General features: G+C 42.5%; 1 protein-coding gene across 11 annotated transcripts in view; it reads right to left on the bottom strand.

The window, feature by feature from the left end:
* Positions 1–15,669, bottom strand: part of KIZ (kizuna centrosomal protein) — a 62,129-nt gene that overhangs the window by 11,465 nt on the left and 34,995 nt on the right. For 9 of the 11 annotated variants that reach the window (XM_028738364.2, XM_028738360.2, XM_028738362.2 and 6 more), the window contains 2 exons: positions 14,985–15,050; positions 69–168 (listed from right to left, as the gene is read on the bottom strand). In XM_028738364.2, the coding sequence (XP_028594197.2) occupies positions 69–168; positions 14,985–15,050 (166 nt within the window). The remainder of the gene's footprint in view (positions 1–68; positions 169–14,984; positions 15,051–15,669) is intronic. The other 2 variants (XM_028738370.2, XM_028738371.2) reach the window with 1 other exon arrangement.

Genomic DNA, 15,669 nt, shown 5'->3' with positions numbered 1-15,669 from the left:
TTAACTTTCTAGAGGCATTTATCACTAGGTTGAAACTATTCAGGAAGGAAAGCCTTTAATGACTTTACCTTGACAAAGGGCTTCTTCTTTCCGGAGATGAAGCACTGGGTTCTGAACTGGTTCCATTGCTTTTCTGTTCATTTAAACTACTGCTGTCAATTTTCAAAGCTATAAGGGGGATAAATAGCAAAAAACTTTAATTAGTTTCCAGCAGAAGCTAGTGGAAACAGATACTATATAGGCAACAGAGGGAAATGTATTTTGCATTATATATTTTGCAAAATAAGTAATAATTAATTTTCCATGAACAACAAAAACATCTCTTTCATCAACTCACATCTTGAAACACCTTATAGGACATTTTTGGCTTCAGTTCCATCAAATTATTGCTACAAAACTACTGTATCACAATTTCAAACATCTGACAAGTTATACTGCCCTTGCACTGTATGTTTCCTGTCCTTCTGTTCAGTGCAGTTTGCTCTATCCATACTGTTTGTAGTTCACAATTGTCTCCACCTCCTGGTCTTAATATGAACTTCCTTTCTTTTTTTACAATTCTGTGAATTTCTCAAGCTCACAATCACTCTCTTTAAAATAACTTTCCGGTGACAAGGCTAGGCACAAATATGCTACTAATCTGGGCTGTTAGTGTGGCATGTAAAAATGCACAGTCATTTGCTGAACTGCAACTCCCATCGCTGACCACCGAGTCCAACAACATCTGGAGGGTCAAAGGCTTCTCATTCCTATCTGGATCAGCACACAGGCAATAAGTGTTTGGGCCATCCTGAACCTGTTTCTGGGTATAATTTTCTGGGGGGGGAAATTATAAATAATATCATTTATACAGAATTTTTCATACAGCAGACAGATAATTAGGGGCCATCATGATGTTGTTGTTCCAGCTATTGTAATATTAAACACTATCAAGCATCCAATGAGAAGACACCTGAAGATCATAAACCTAGGCAAATATCCCAGGAAGCAAGTCCCGCTCTACTCACTATGGAACAAACATTCTGAGAATCAGTTTATAGTAAACAAAATTTACCAAAATAATCAAAGCACACAGACACACAAATCAAAATACAAATTAATGGAACAATGGGTTGGATCCAGAGTTGCAGTGAGTGGGAGTCCATGAACTCCATGGGTGGAAGCGGGGAAGCAGGTTTTCCAGATTCATCTATTGGCAAAACCTATTTGGTGTTTCGCAACTTTCTGACTAGTTGCAGGACCTTAGCCAGACCTAGCAGAGTAAACGCAGAATCCACGGAAGCAATTGGCGACTTGGCTGCAGACAGGATAGACGAAGCAGGAATCAGGAACTTGTAGTTAGGTGTTTATTATATACAGTGGACTATTTACAGGAACAGAACACGGATCTTATGCTAGCTCTCTCTGACACGACTCACAACTCCTACACTGACACACAGAACTCTGAACCTCTGAACTCTGAAATACTGAACTAACACATCCCAGTTAGTAGGCCATTAATTATCACTCCCTTGAGAGAGCTTGACCAATAAGGGAGCTGTCTCCATGTCTCTGTTACCACCAGGCAGACTTACTCCTTCACATGACCTTCTGGCTGTCTGCCAACCCTTAATTGACTCTGTGTGAGTAGCAGCACGTACACAGTTTCCCAACATCATCTTCTCCCTCACCCTGCAGTCTTTACAAACCTCCTCTGGGGGTTTGGGAGACCCTTCAGAACAGAGTGGGAAGTGGTGTTGCAGTGTTAAATTTGAAAAGTGGGAGTCTCCAATGGATCAAACTCATTTCCATTCATAGAAGGACTCTTCCATTCATGAACTGGCAAGTCTAGATTCAACCCAATGGACAGAATAAATTTAAAATACTTTCCCCCACCCTTTTATTGTTTTGGTCTAATGCAAACATTTATACTCACATGGAAGTCTAGCTTTGCTTGTTCCATACAGCACAGCACGCACGCACACCCACACCCACACACCCCGTATACATAAAATCATGCATGGAATGGATTAATTTGTCATTGTCTGCTTGAGACCTTGAGATCCATTTCCAGGTTGATAAATACTGAGCTAGATGAAGCAGCTGGACTGATTCAGTATAGGGCAGCTTCACAGGTTTACCTAAATTTCTTCCCCACCTTTTTCCAAGGGCTCAAACAGTTAAGAAGAGTTTAAGGCTGCAATCCTAAATACAATTGTTAAGGTGCCAACTGTGTGGAACTTACTTCTGATTCAACAAGCATAGGATTGAGCTTCATAAAAACAACCCTACAATACCAGAAGTACAGCCAGATAACAGTATATATAATGGATGATACTCTACATTAGTGAGCAAACCCACTGAGAACTTAACTGAGGGCCACTGCCATCCATTGTTGAAAGGTGGGGCCTACCTTCATGGGCGTAGCCAGGATTTATTTTTTTGGGGGGGGCAGGCCCAAGTTATCTGTCACGCAACTGGTCAGTTAGAAGTATTTCTATTTATTTACTCGATTTAGGGGGGCAGCTGCCCCCACTGCACCCCCCTGGCCATGGGCGTAGCCAGGATTTTTGCTGGGGGGCAGAATCAACGTGTTTGGTCAGTTAGTTAAGTATTTCTATAGTTTTACTTGATGGGAGGCAGCTGCCTCCCCTGCCCCCCATGGCTACGCCCATGCCTGCCTTGAACAAACTCTCATCCTCTTCCGAAGGCTGGTCTCAAGGAGGCTCAAAACAGCTCAGGTCCAGTGTGCACAGCAACTTGTCCAGAGGCTAAAGGTCCCCACCTTCCCACCACTTTCTAAGGTTCCTCCTCCCCTGGTTCCTTCCCAAGCAACCAGAGGCACCTTCATCTTGCTTGTCTTTCCTCTGCCCTCTTCATACCCCTTTGGGTTCTGGGAGACCGGGGGGGGGGGGGGCTGGCTGCAGCAGGACAGGAAGGCTTCTTCAGCAGCTTGCCTCATTTCTGCCTCTTGACCCACCTCCTCTCCAGCCTCTGCTTCTGCCTGTGATTCTTGACTGCTCATTGCCACATACTCCCCCCGCTCACTAAGCCCTGTGACCTCTTCAGCTTCCAACACCTCCTCCCTCCAGTCTGCTCCCTCTGATCCCTCATCATCATCCCACCACCACTCCCCTGGCTCTGAGCCTTCTTTCCCTGGGGGTTCCCTGGCAGATGCCTCCCCTCACTCCTCTGCATCAAGCCAGTCCATGATGGCTGGGCTTGCTTATACGTATGTTCTGGGCTCAGCCAGGCAGAATTAGAAGTATAAGCTCTGGCGCAAGGGTCCTCAGTTTGGCCTGGTTTACATGCCATGTTAAACCACAGTTTAAAATGCACAAGCGCTTTTGCGTGCCCCTGCTCCTGACTGTGCCACATGGAGGAAGGTATAAGGCAGCAACAAGCCAGACCAGGGGTCAGCAAACTTTTTCAGGGGCCGGTCTACTGTCCGTCAGACCTTGTGGGGGGCCAGACTATATTTCGAAGGGGGGGGGGGAGACAAATTCCTATCCCCCACAAATAACCCAGAGATGCATTTTAAATAAAAGCACACATTCTACTCATGTAAAAACACGCTGATCCACAGGCCGGATTTAGAATGCGATTGGGCCAGATCCGGCTCCCAGGCCTTAGTTTGCCTACCCATGAGCCAGACCTTGTCACTACATGGGAAACCACAAGCCGTAACCAACGTTCCTTATGGCTTACTGCTCCTGGTTTGGTTGGAAAGAAACAAATCGGGTCCTGTATGACCCTGGGTTCACACATAACAATAAATCAGATTCAGGCTTGTTCCTAGCTTTATTCTCCTGTGCTACACAACCAGAGACAGAGAAGGAGCAGGGCACTCATGCTTCAAATGTGGTTTAATATTACTTGTGAACCAGCTCAATAACTGAACAAGAGCTCTAGAGAGTGGAATTTGGTCCTGCCAATAAAAGACTGCAACCGTTAGCCACCAGAACATCTCTAAACATAGTCTCAGAAGCCCATGCCTCTCCTGTTGCTCTAACATGATAAGCAGGGAGGCAGCCCCCAAAATGTTTCTTCTTTCATATTGAGATGTGTTCTTCATGCCTTCAGATGCCTCTCATCCTTGGCATGGATCAGTTATTGAGCTGCCAATATAAATAATGGCATGGTGAGGACTGGGGTGCTCAATGTGGAACTCAGGCAATGACTGGTTTTAGTTGTTTAATGCTGCAGTTACATTAGTACTGGAATTTGCAGTTGAACAAAATTAATATTCAGGAGTGGTGCATCTCGTTCCGCTGCTTGAGAGTAAACAGGAAGTGCAACCTTGCCCTCCCACTGCCACCGTTCCCACCACCACCTACCTGTTCTTGCAACCACCGCCTGCCTTGACACATCTGCTGCTGGCAAAGAGACGCCACCAGCGGTGCCTATTTCAGGCAAGTTCATGCCAATTTTGGGTGAAATCTTGCTCAAATTTGTGTGAGATCTTGTACGCTCCAAAAGATCTCACACAATTTCAGGTGAGATCTTGCCCCAGATGGATGTGATCTTGCTGAAAATTGGCGCCGCTGGCAGAAGTGGCAAGGCACCCAATGCGTGTGCCATCTGCAGGGGCTTCTGTCACCTGAGGCAGCAGCCTCACCCTGCCTAATGACTGGGCCAGCTCTGCTAATGTTATAGCAATGAGAAGATTCAGCTTATAATACCATGGTCATATGAATGGAAGAGATTTCATAGGCTAGAGATCTGATGAGGGTGGAAGGAGGAGCTCCATGTATCACTCTGAAGGTGGTGTCTAGCAGGAGGCTGATGGAGGCCTGTAGGGCTGGGCAGATGCACTCCACTCAATTCACTTCCTCAGCAAAGGAGTTTGGGTTGTTTTGCCATTATAATGTCTTACTGCTCATTTTAGTATGCTGCTCTAGGAACCTTTTGGCTAAAAAGGGGGTTAAAGTGTTTCAAATCAATACAAGAACATAAGTCCAAATGCCATAAAGTGTTTGAGTAGAAACATTAGGACTAAAATTTAGTCAAAGCTATAAGCCCCATTGATTTCAGTGGTGACAGCTAACTACATGCTTAGCTCCACTGGAATTGGGGGATCTAAAAATGCTGAACTTAGGCTAAATTCTGCCCCAGTTCAACAATATATTCTGAAGATAAGAAGAATAATTACCTCATTCATCCAAGGGCAATTAATATCTCTAGAACATATGGTACAGCATCCAAGATAACCCTATGGTACTAAGGGCTACATCTGAACGTAGATTTTATTCCACTGAACCTAACATCTGAACCACTGTTACCTATCTTAACAGACTCAAATGTGTGTTTGCTTTGCATATGGTCACAGTTTAACTATCCCAGTGTCTGTAATGTTTTCACTATTTTAAATTCATTTTTATGCCAGTTTTCTAAAGGAAAGGCAACAAAGGAACTGCAAAAATGTTAATGCAACAGGTGTGCCCCTGAGTCAGCCAGGCCTATGACTCACTTTCAGCTCAACAAACCACACTTAAAAAAGATCAGTTCAGCTTATCTTTACAATCATATAAATCTCCATCCCAGTTACTGCCTTGAGCAAACATTTCCCCAAACCCACTATCATCACTGATTTGACATATCTCATACAAGAAAGCATTTTACATCGTCCTAAGCATTAATCATTTGGTTATGTGTTGCTTCACTAATGAATAGGAAAGAAAAGTTATATGTTACTTTTCTGGGCGAAACCATGTGATTGTTCTTTCTACCATGCAAAGACAGCCAACCTCCAATCATTACTTATATAGGCATTTGATGTTAAGCAATGCAAGCCTAGGTTCTACTGCTACAAATTAGTATTTCAATCATTTGAATGCTCATGATCAAGAAGTCTCCTTTAAAACAGAGTTAAATCAGCCTGAGCTCCCATAGAGCTCTAAAGCCTAAACTTTGGCATAAATAGTTTGAGAGCAAACGGAGTAGTGAACCTTAAAATAGGCAGACTATAAAAGTGGAGAAACCATGCGTTCTGCACAAAGTTCCTCAAAGCCATCCATGCAGGATTTTAATGGGACTGATTAAAGATTCTTACGGTAGTTCTCTTTTTTAAAGGACATTTCTCTATCCAGAACAGTTGTTTAGGAACAGTTGGCTGTATTGGTTTTCTTTCCTTTTTTAAAAAAATATTTTTTATTAAAGATTTCTTAGTTTTCTACAGCTCAGTTTCATTTGTTGCAAGACATTAGTGTTGCATGCAGTATAAGGCTGGAAAGAAAAAAGGGGGAGGGGGATGGTGAGTGGGGTGGCAATGCTTCTATTCTTCTACTGTATGTGTGGGGTTTTGTGTGGGTTCTCTTTCTGTTCGCTTGTTATATTTCCTTGGTGGGGAGAGAGGTTGGCGGTGGCCTGGCGTTTGGTTGGTTGTCTTTAGTGAGATTTGTTTGCGGGGGGGCATAGCTGTCAACGCTTCCCATTTTTTAAAGGGAAATTCCCTTATTCTGTATAGGATTTCCCCTTTAAAAATGGGAAAAATTGACAGCTATGGTGAGGAGGTGGATTCTTGGATCAGGCTGCATTGGTTTTCTGATACAGTGTTTCTAGATATTGCACTTTGTGGCATGTATGACTGATGAGCTTACTAATGTTTTATTATTCTGTCTCTTTTATAAGGCAGAAACCAATATTTGTATATTATTTGATTGGTCATGATATGTATTTTAGTAGACGTTTATATACCACCATCTTACAGCCCAATGTTCATCCAGCTGTACTTGGTAGTTTAGAATGTAAGCTAGTAAACACACTAATGCACAAGGAACAAGCTCCAATCCTAGAGGCATACTTTCCTGGGAGTAAGCCCAAGTTAATTAGGTGGGGCTTACTTCTGAGCAGACACAGGATTTGTGCCACATGAACACGTGTGTGTCATTTTCCTTTTTTAAACTCAAGATTATGACTTACCATGTCAGTATTGATGTAAGAACTCTTTGAAGAAAAGAAAGGGGGAAATAGTGAAGCAGTAGATGGAAGGGAAGGGCAAAGGTCAAGGGAAAGAGGGCAAATACCCCAAGTAGCCATATGGAATTTCACTGGAATAATTACCGTATTTTTCGCCCAATAGGACGCACTTTTTCCCCTCCAAAAATGAAGGGGAAATGTGTGTGCGTCCTATGGGGTGAATGCAGGCTTTCGCTGAAGCCTGGAGAGCGAGAGGGGTCGGTGCGCACCAACCCCTCTCGCTCTCCAGGCTTCAGGAAGCTCTCCGCAAGCCTGGGGAGCCCGCGGGAGTTCCCGCAGGGCTCCCTAGGCTGCAGCCTGCTGCCTGGAGCGCGGGGCACACTGAAGCAGAGTGCCCCGCACTTCGGGCAGATATCCGCAGCCTAGGGAGCCCTGCGGGAGTTCTCGCAGGGCTCCCTAGGCTGCGGATAGCAGCCTGCTGCACGGAGCGCGGGTCGCGCCGAAGTAGAGCGCCCCACGCTTCGGGCAGATATCCGCGGCTGGGGGGGATTAAAAAAAATTCCTTTATTTCCCCCCCCAAAAAACTAGGTGCGTCCTATGGGCCGGTGTGTCCTATAGGGCGAAAAATACGGTAAGATCTTTAAATATTGTCATAAATGTTTTGCAATGAATGGCTTGGGTCCAGGCTATTTAAAAGACTGCCTTCTCTCAATAAGACCATCACTAGAAAGCTGGGTCGGGAAGCCTTAACATCATTACTACTCCCCAACATTTCCCCTTGGCTGCTACCAGGGCCTCCTTGGAGGAGAGATTAGGGAGGCAGCTATGAATATTCTAGCCTGGTCTGTGAAGTTGCCATATAGAGTCACAGCGTTGACTGGCAGGAGCTCTCCAGGGTTTCAGACAGGAGAGTTTCTCAGATATATTTGGAGCTTTTGGATGCAAAGCATGTGCTGAGCCACTAAGCTATAGGGACCTTTCTCTATTTAAATTTAGGCTGCTGTGGTGTCTTGGTGCAAGGAGACCAGGAATAGCTGTGTGGGTTGGGCTAGGTTAATGCTGTTTTTGCATTTCATATGATTTTACTGTGATACTGAATTTCTGCTACAATTTGTTTATTGAAGACTTTTTTGTTTCTGTTATGTTGTGGGACAAATTGGTTTTTCAGATAAGATGCTGCATTTTAGCTTTATTGTGAGTCACTCTGGGCATGGGCAACTGTGGGAAAGTTAGATGCATGTTCATTTAAATATTTATATACTACTTCCCAGCAAATGTTTCCATAGCAGTGTACAACAGGAATATCAAAAAAATGTACATGCAGGTGATTCTTAACTTACACTAGGGTTATGTTCTGGGAATAGGGCCAAAGCCAAGACTGCATATAGTCAATACACATTGGGTTCAATGGCAGGTGGGACTGCCAAAGTCTTTTTCCTCTGACACACACACCCTTTCTATTTTTTAATGTTTTGGGCAAGTGCATAAAACTGAATGTGCAAGCTAAATGCACATATGTTGCGAGTTGCCAGTCCATAACTATCTAAAAAATAGATCTTAAAAACATCAAATTATGCAGATTCCGTATAGTATGTAATATAAAATGGCTGAGTTAATCTTGAAGGAAAGTACTCTTTAAAAGATGTATTCAACAGCCACCAAATAACAAAAATGCTAGGCACTTGTCTAAGTTCAATCTAGGCCTGATTCCACAAAGCTGCATCCACAACACTAAAAGCTGCCAGGCATAAAAATAAAACCCAACTCCAACACCAGCCTGCTCACTACGTAAGATCTGTTGCAAAGGCTCTTCTTTAACTCCCAACAATGTCCCAGGCAAGATTAGCTGCTGTGTATAAGAGAACTTTATATCTAGTTAAAGAACTTCCTACCTCAGGAAATACATTTGGGTCCTTCTTTTTCTGTCTTCCATCAAGACCAAGATTTTTATTATTCAGGAAGGCCATCCTGATTGTTTTAGCAGGAGTTGTGTTTGTTTTTAGAATGCTCGTGTTGTTATTTCTGTACTGCTTTAGGATTCTGGTTTTTATATTTTTGTAAGCCGCCTCATGAGAAGAGAAGACTCCCTTGAAAAGACCCTGATGCTGGGAAAGATTGAGGGCACTAGGAGAAGGGGATGACAGAGGACGTGATGGTTGGACAGTGTTCTGGAAGCTACCAGCATGAGTTTGACCAAACTGCAGGAGGCAGTGGAAGACAGGAGTGCCTGGCGTGCTCTGGTCCAGGGGGTCACGAAGAGTCGGACACGACTACACAACAACAACAAAGCCACCTCAAGCACTGTGCACAGAGTGGAAGGATGGGATATTAATAATCTAATTTAAAATAATACAAAAATTAACATTTCTTAATATAGATGCAACACCAAGCAAGCTGAGTTAGAACCAAAACAACACACATATTTAAATAAGCATAATGCAGAACATGGGATGGGAGGGGAAAATCAGGCCCAGGGACCAAATGTGGCTCTTCAGGCCTCTCTGTCTAACCTATGGGTCCTCCCCCAAGCCACACCCACTCCTCTCCATCTTTCTCCAGACCACATCCTTCCCTGGGACACACACACCCTCAGTGTTTTTGCCTGGCTGGAATATATCCCTGAATTCTGATGATGACTCTGGCTTGAGAGGGTGGAGCATAGAGGGGTGTGCGAGTATGTTTAGAATTTAGCCTACTGGACAAAGGGCAAAACTTACATTCAGCGCTCTGCCCAATAGCTCCTTCCACCACTGGCATGTGCCCCCACCCCACGGAATTGCCCATAAAAAAATATAACCCTTGGGCTGAAAAAATGCTCCCCCAGGAATCAAAAACAAAACCAAAAACTATACAAAAGATTATGAAAGCTATATATAGAATTAAAAAGATGAGGAATGGTTAATTCTGTACTAGTCACTGACATCAAAATTCTTCACTTTCCAAAGTGTAGGACTCTTCTAGCTACAGACCAGCCAAAGAATGTGCTAGGCTCTGCTATCGTCTTCTGAAGGTTGATTTGTGAACACCATCTCTACAAGAATCTGTAAGCCAAACATGCACCAAACCAAAGCAGGGACATATTAGCTAGCAGTGAATCTCATTTTCTTACCCACGGTTCCCCTACTGCACAGCTTTCCAAACTTTTCATGTTAGCTTTCCAAACTTTTCACACATTGTGTAGACATGCATCATTTCACGACACAGTAATTCAGTTTTACAAGTAAACCAAAAGTTAAACTAACCCCTTTCCAGCCTCAGGAGGAGTGTGGGGAGCGTTTGTGCGAGACACAGTTTGGAAAGCTCTTCCCTACACCGTTTCCATCAAAATCTAGTTACACACATTTCATTCCAAAACAGTAAAGCACAGTTATTGGACACTAGGTGGTGCTGCAGTTGAAGTGGATGCAAGCTTCTTGGCTTCCTAAAACAATCTAAAGGCAATCCCTACTCATCACCCCCTTAAAAGCTACACTCAGCTACCAGACGCCCAGCATCCTATTCTTGTTAACATCTAAAATGCTCAAATACCATAAGGTCTCCCTTAATGCTATAGTCCCCCCCCCCCGATAATTACAAGCAACCTAAGTTTCCTACAAATTCTTGTGCTAGAAGACAAACTGAGTCAAACCTAAAGCTCTAGCCACATGGCAATAAGCTATGTCATATGCATATTTGGACACATACAAATAATGCCTTGTGTTAACCCTCTCCAGCCTCTGAAGTTTTAAATCACTAGCACAGATCAGAATTGGAGCTTTACCAATAATAAGCATGCATGGAAAAGAATTAAACCACTTCTTAACCACACTGATTTCAAGTACTATGTTGCCTGGGCGGAGATGAAGAGAAGGGTATCATTAAGGGGCAACTGGTCTGCATTAAGTGATTGCTCCCTTAAATGGCAGGAGAAATATCAAGCCATCAGATCTTTCAAATACTTTACATTGCAAAAGACAACTTAAGCCACCTTGCTGAATAATAATCAAATGGTAAAGAGAGATGAAAAATTCTACTTTCCCTACGTGGAAAATAATTTGAAAACATGCACTTAATGATATCAGTGCACATTCAAGAGTGGCAGACCTTCACTTCCCTAAAAAGCCTCCTTGAAGGTCAGGAGCCTTCCAAAGTAGTAGCACCCTATGACACAAGAGAGGGGGACACTGGAAAGAAAAGTCAGTCTTGGTCTCGGGCTTTGTTTCAGCCTCTCTCTCTCTCTCTCTCTCTCTCTCACACACACACACACACACACACACAGAGAGAGAGAGAGAGAGAGATATGTACCTACATGCATATGCAGAGATATACACACAGAAGCACTTTGCACACACGAACCTCCCTGAATCCTAGTCTATGTTGGGAACATGGTATGAAAACAAAGCTATTAATATCCCAAATTTCTATTTCAACATGCAAGTTTTTTCTATTGTTGCACGTAAGTTTAGATTCCTTAATTTAAAATCTTATCATCATTATGAAATCAAGATTATGAAAAATGAGAACTCTATTATGTGGTTAACTGAAAATTGCCCTTTCATCCTTTTTCAATATTGTTGTACGATCTAATCTCAAAAAAGAGGAATGACAATATATCAAACTTAAGCACACCATTCTCTTCTCAGTTCCTGTTATCTCAGATCTCCTAAATTCCAAGTATTCCTTCAAATAGCTGTTTCCACAAGACACTTAAATCAGTTTTTGCATGCCCAGCACCTGTAATTCAGAAGAAATGTAGTCTACACCACAATATAGAAGTGGCTTGCCAGGTGACTGTCTTCCTGGCAGGTGAGTCACTGATGCTTACCAAGAGGGCAAAGATGAGAGGAAGCAATGCAAACATATTAACAGGAGCACTGGATTGGCTCTGCTGCTACATCTGCATTAGACTGACCTCCCCACCCCTCCCTCTCTTGGTAGTAAAAGTGACCCATCTGCTAGGAAGCTAAGGCAACAGCTCTGCCATTAGACAGAGAAACACAATTGCAGAATTCTCCAGTCCATGATGAACTGGCAAAGCAGCACTGAATACGGATGCAGCTGGCAGGAGAGAAGATAACAAGGTGACATGGCTGGTGATGCCTTCCTTTCTGTATTGCTTGTCCTGGATTTCCTGCCTCATCTACCACTTCTCCCCCTTCACCCCCAGACCAGAAAAGTGAAAATGATAGCAGGCCCAGGGGGAAGCCCAGTTGGCACAAGAGTACACATTTGTCTGCCAGGAGGCTTTCTTGTCAACTGTCTCCTAAAGAGGGTCTCTCAGGAGAAAGGAAAATATTCAGCTGAGAACAGCAAGCCAGCAGATGGAAAGGAAGGGCCTAGCAGTGAGAATAGAAGCCAGATTCTTCTGGGCTCTTGTTGGGACAATAGTCCCTACTGAACTCCAAGTCCTGCTCCAGCTGCTTCTAGCTCGGCTGCTGCTCCAGCCCTGGGTGCTGGTCACAGATAGGCATAAGCGTGGCTGAATCAGACCCATGGTCTACAGGTTTTTTCTTGCACTGAAGTAGTTTATGCAAACAAAACGCATAACATTTGAAGTAATTCCAACAATATGAGCCTACACCAATGGTCGCTGTCTGCATTTATCATTTTTGGTTGTCCCTCTTTGCTCTGAAGCTAGTCTCTACAGGCTCTCTGTCGGCACAGACCATTTTTAAAACAAGGAAAAAACACACAGAGAGAGTCAGCACTGGATATATTTGGAGTTAATAAAAAAAGGAGGTGAAAGCAGCTGCCATCTCATGATGTCACTTCCCTGCTTAATATAATAGTGTGCTAAGCATTTCCCTCTTTTAATTATAGGCAATAATTAATTGAGGGTGGGGAAAATATATCATAATTCAACAATTTTAAAATTCCACTGTTATCCTATCTATTGCTGGTTTGGAGTTAGGTTTGGAGAAACTACTCCTCCCTAGAATACTGACTGATACGCAGAAAGCAGCCCATCTGAATTACTGAGGGCAAAAGAAGTAAGGGCAACACTTCTTAAATAAAAATACTTTCAACCCAACTGCAGAGAAGTTTCAACAACAGTGAACAGATATACCTGGAAGTGAGATCTACAGGTATAGGGTGGTATACTACTACTACTAGTAGTAGTAGTAGTAGTAGTAATAGGGAAGTTACAGAAGCACTAATTTCTCCCATGAAAAAACCCAGCAGCAAGGAAGCACAAGGCAGAGCTGGGGTTTCTGTGCTGAGTTAAGCCTCCAGAGGGTCCCAGCCCGTGTGTGTACACAAATGTGCATGAGTGTGTGTGCCAAGCTGGATCTTTGACCCGGGCGAAATAAAACCTACACTAGTGACCAAAATTGTGGAAACCTTTTGGGGGGAAAGAGTATTTCCAAGGTTTGATGGCACATAACACCACCTTTTTTTTTAGTAATACCTTAAAATTATATATTAATGGAAAAATAATTTAATGAAGAATGTAATGCAATAACTTTTATGAAGGATTATTTATTACAACAGCAGTCATTAAGAAGAAACGTGAAACACATAGAAAAAATCAGATATACAAACATTCTCGTGCCAGTTAATACTAGTTGGGTAACCTTTAGCTTTAATTACAGCCTTAAAACTCCTTCCCATGGAGTAAACCAAGGTTTTTTTAGTTCTGCAGCTGTAATAATGTGAAACCAAGATTGAATTATTGTCTCTATTAATTGGGCTTTACTGCTGGGTTGCTTCTGACTAACAAGTTTCTTTAGTCAGCGCCATAGATTTTTGATTGGGTCTGGGCTATGTATTTTTAGGCATTTATATTCCCATTGGGATGCGGGTGGCGCCGTGGTTTAAACCACTATGCCGCTTGGACTTGCCGATCGGAAGGTCGCAGTTTGAGACCCTGCGATGGGGTGAGCTCCTGTTGCTCGGTCCCAGCTCTTGCCAACCTAGCAGTTCAAAAGCACGCAGTGAAAGTAGATAAATAGGTACTGCTCTGGTGGGAAGGTAAATGGCGTTTCCGTGCGCTGCTCTGGTTTTGCCAGAAGCGGCTTAGTCATGCTGGATCACATGACCCAGAAAAACTGTCTGCGGAAGTGGACAAACGCCGGCTCCCTCAGCCTAGAAAGCGAAATGAGTGCCGCAACCCCAGAGTCATTCTCAACTGGACTTAACTGTCAGGGGTCCATTTACTTTTTATTCCCATCAATGACACAAATTCTGTCCACACCTTTTGCTGTCATACAACCCCAGATCATAACACTAACTGGGTGTTTCACGGCAGGTGTAACGCAAGTAGGATGTAAATCTTCTCCGATTCTTCTCCTCACGTATTTCATGCCATATATATATCAGTGTAAGCACTTTCACATTAAAAATCCAAAACAGCTATTTAAAGTAGCATGCTACTCTTATGTTGTATGCGCACACACGTGCAACACCCCCCCCCCCCAGTATCTATATTTTCAATTAAGGTGTTTATTCTTTGTATAAGAGAGGAAGTTCTACATTTATTTACAAGAAATGGATATCTGTCAAGGATGCTAATGTGCACACTATCCACAAACCAAAACTGCCATGATATCTTGGATATTCTTTATAAACAAACATAATTAGCTGCCAGAAAAAGAGGTCTTAACAGGTCCTGATGAGACCTTATTGCAAAATATTTTTAAATTATCAGTATGCCTTTGTAACTGAGGCACAAACCCAGCTTTTTGTCTGGCACAATTTTTCCTCCCTTCTCTTATTCTAATGATACACATTCAATTACTACAGAAAAGAAAAGAGTCAAATCAGAAACATCTGTAGTTTGCCATCTAATTACTGATTCTTCCCCATGGAGACTGACCTTTGTAACACCGATACCAAGACCTGAAAGGCTAAAATAACAGGATATTCACAAGGTTTAAAACGTATAACATGATTACAAGGAATTAAAATAGGCACTGTTATTTTCCATCTTGGTTTATGTTAACATAAGCGTGGACTTTATGATCTTGCGTTTAATCTCTGTGCTCAGTATGTAGTAGCTGAATTTACTCACTATTAGGGGAATTCACAAGCTGCTGAAATGCAATGTTTTGATTATATAATAAAGTCAAACCCCGCATTTGAGGCTATTATGCAGCCATGACTTTTACCTGTAATAGGAATCTTTTCCACCAGGCTTTCTTCCTTGCTCTCATCTTCACACCAGCTTGTGACTTCTGTACGTGAACACACACAATAATGAAGCACATTTCAAAGTCACAGTGATCAGACCAGTTTGTTTTCTTTTTAAGCCCTATTCCCTTTCTTTTAAGCCCCACTTTTGTTATGTCTTGTTTATTGATCTAAAATGTCTATTACAGTTCTTTACAAAAGGACCCTACTGTGAACTTTAGCCAAATATGCTGTTACTGTATCTCTGTGTAACTGCCAAAGAAAACAGTAAACTGGCAAAATACCTTGAATAGTCTAGGTCATGAGACTTTTTTTCTTTTTAATTGTGATTACTTCACCATTTTGGCTATTAACCCATTTTCAATATTTGATATACATAAAACAACTTTACCCAGAAAATTAGTTTAAATCATAGCCCCTCTCTTTTATCAATAAAAATCTAGGAAGGCAACCTAAACAGCATTGCTTATGTTTGCCTTGTAAAGGCATCTGGGTCCTAATTGCTCATCTTTTCTGGGCTTTGATGCAAGGACACACTGAGTCACCATCTCCCGCTCCTAAATCAAATTACTTCCTTTAGCAAAACAAATTCATCTAACATTCATTTCATATTTTTTTTAAAGCCAATACATGTTTTTCTCAGTATGAAGCTTCTTCTAAAAA

This window comes from Podarcis muralis, chromosome 8, assembly GCF_964188315.1.
Source record: "Podarcis muralis chromosome 8, rPodMur119.hap1.1, whole genome shotgun sequence".
In the NCBI taxonomy this organism is placed as follows: domain Eukaryota; kingdom Metazoa; phylum Chordata; class Lepidosauria; order Squamata; family Lacertidae; genus Podarcis; species Podarcis muralis.
The sequence above is the reverse complement of the archived record's forward strand: the minus strand, read 5'-3'. Positions and strand labels throughout refer to the sequence as shown.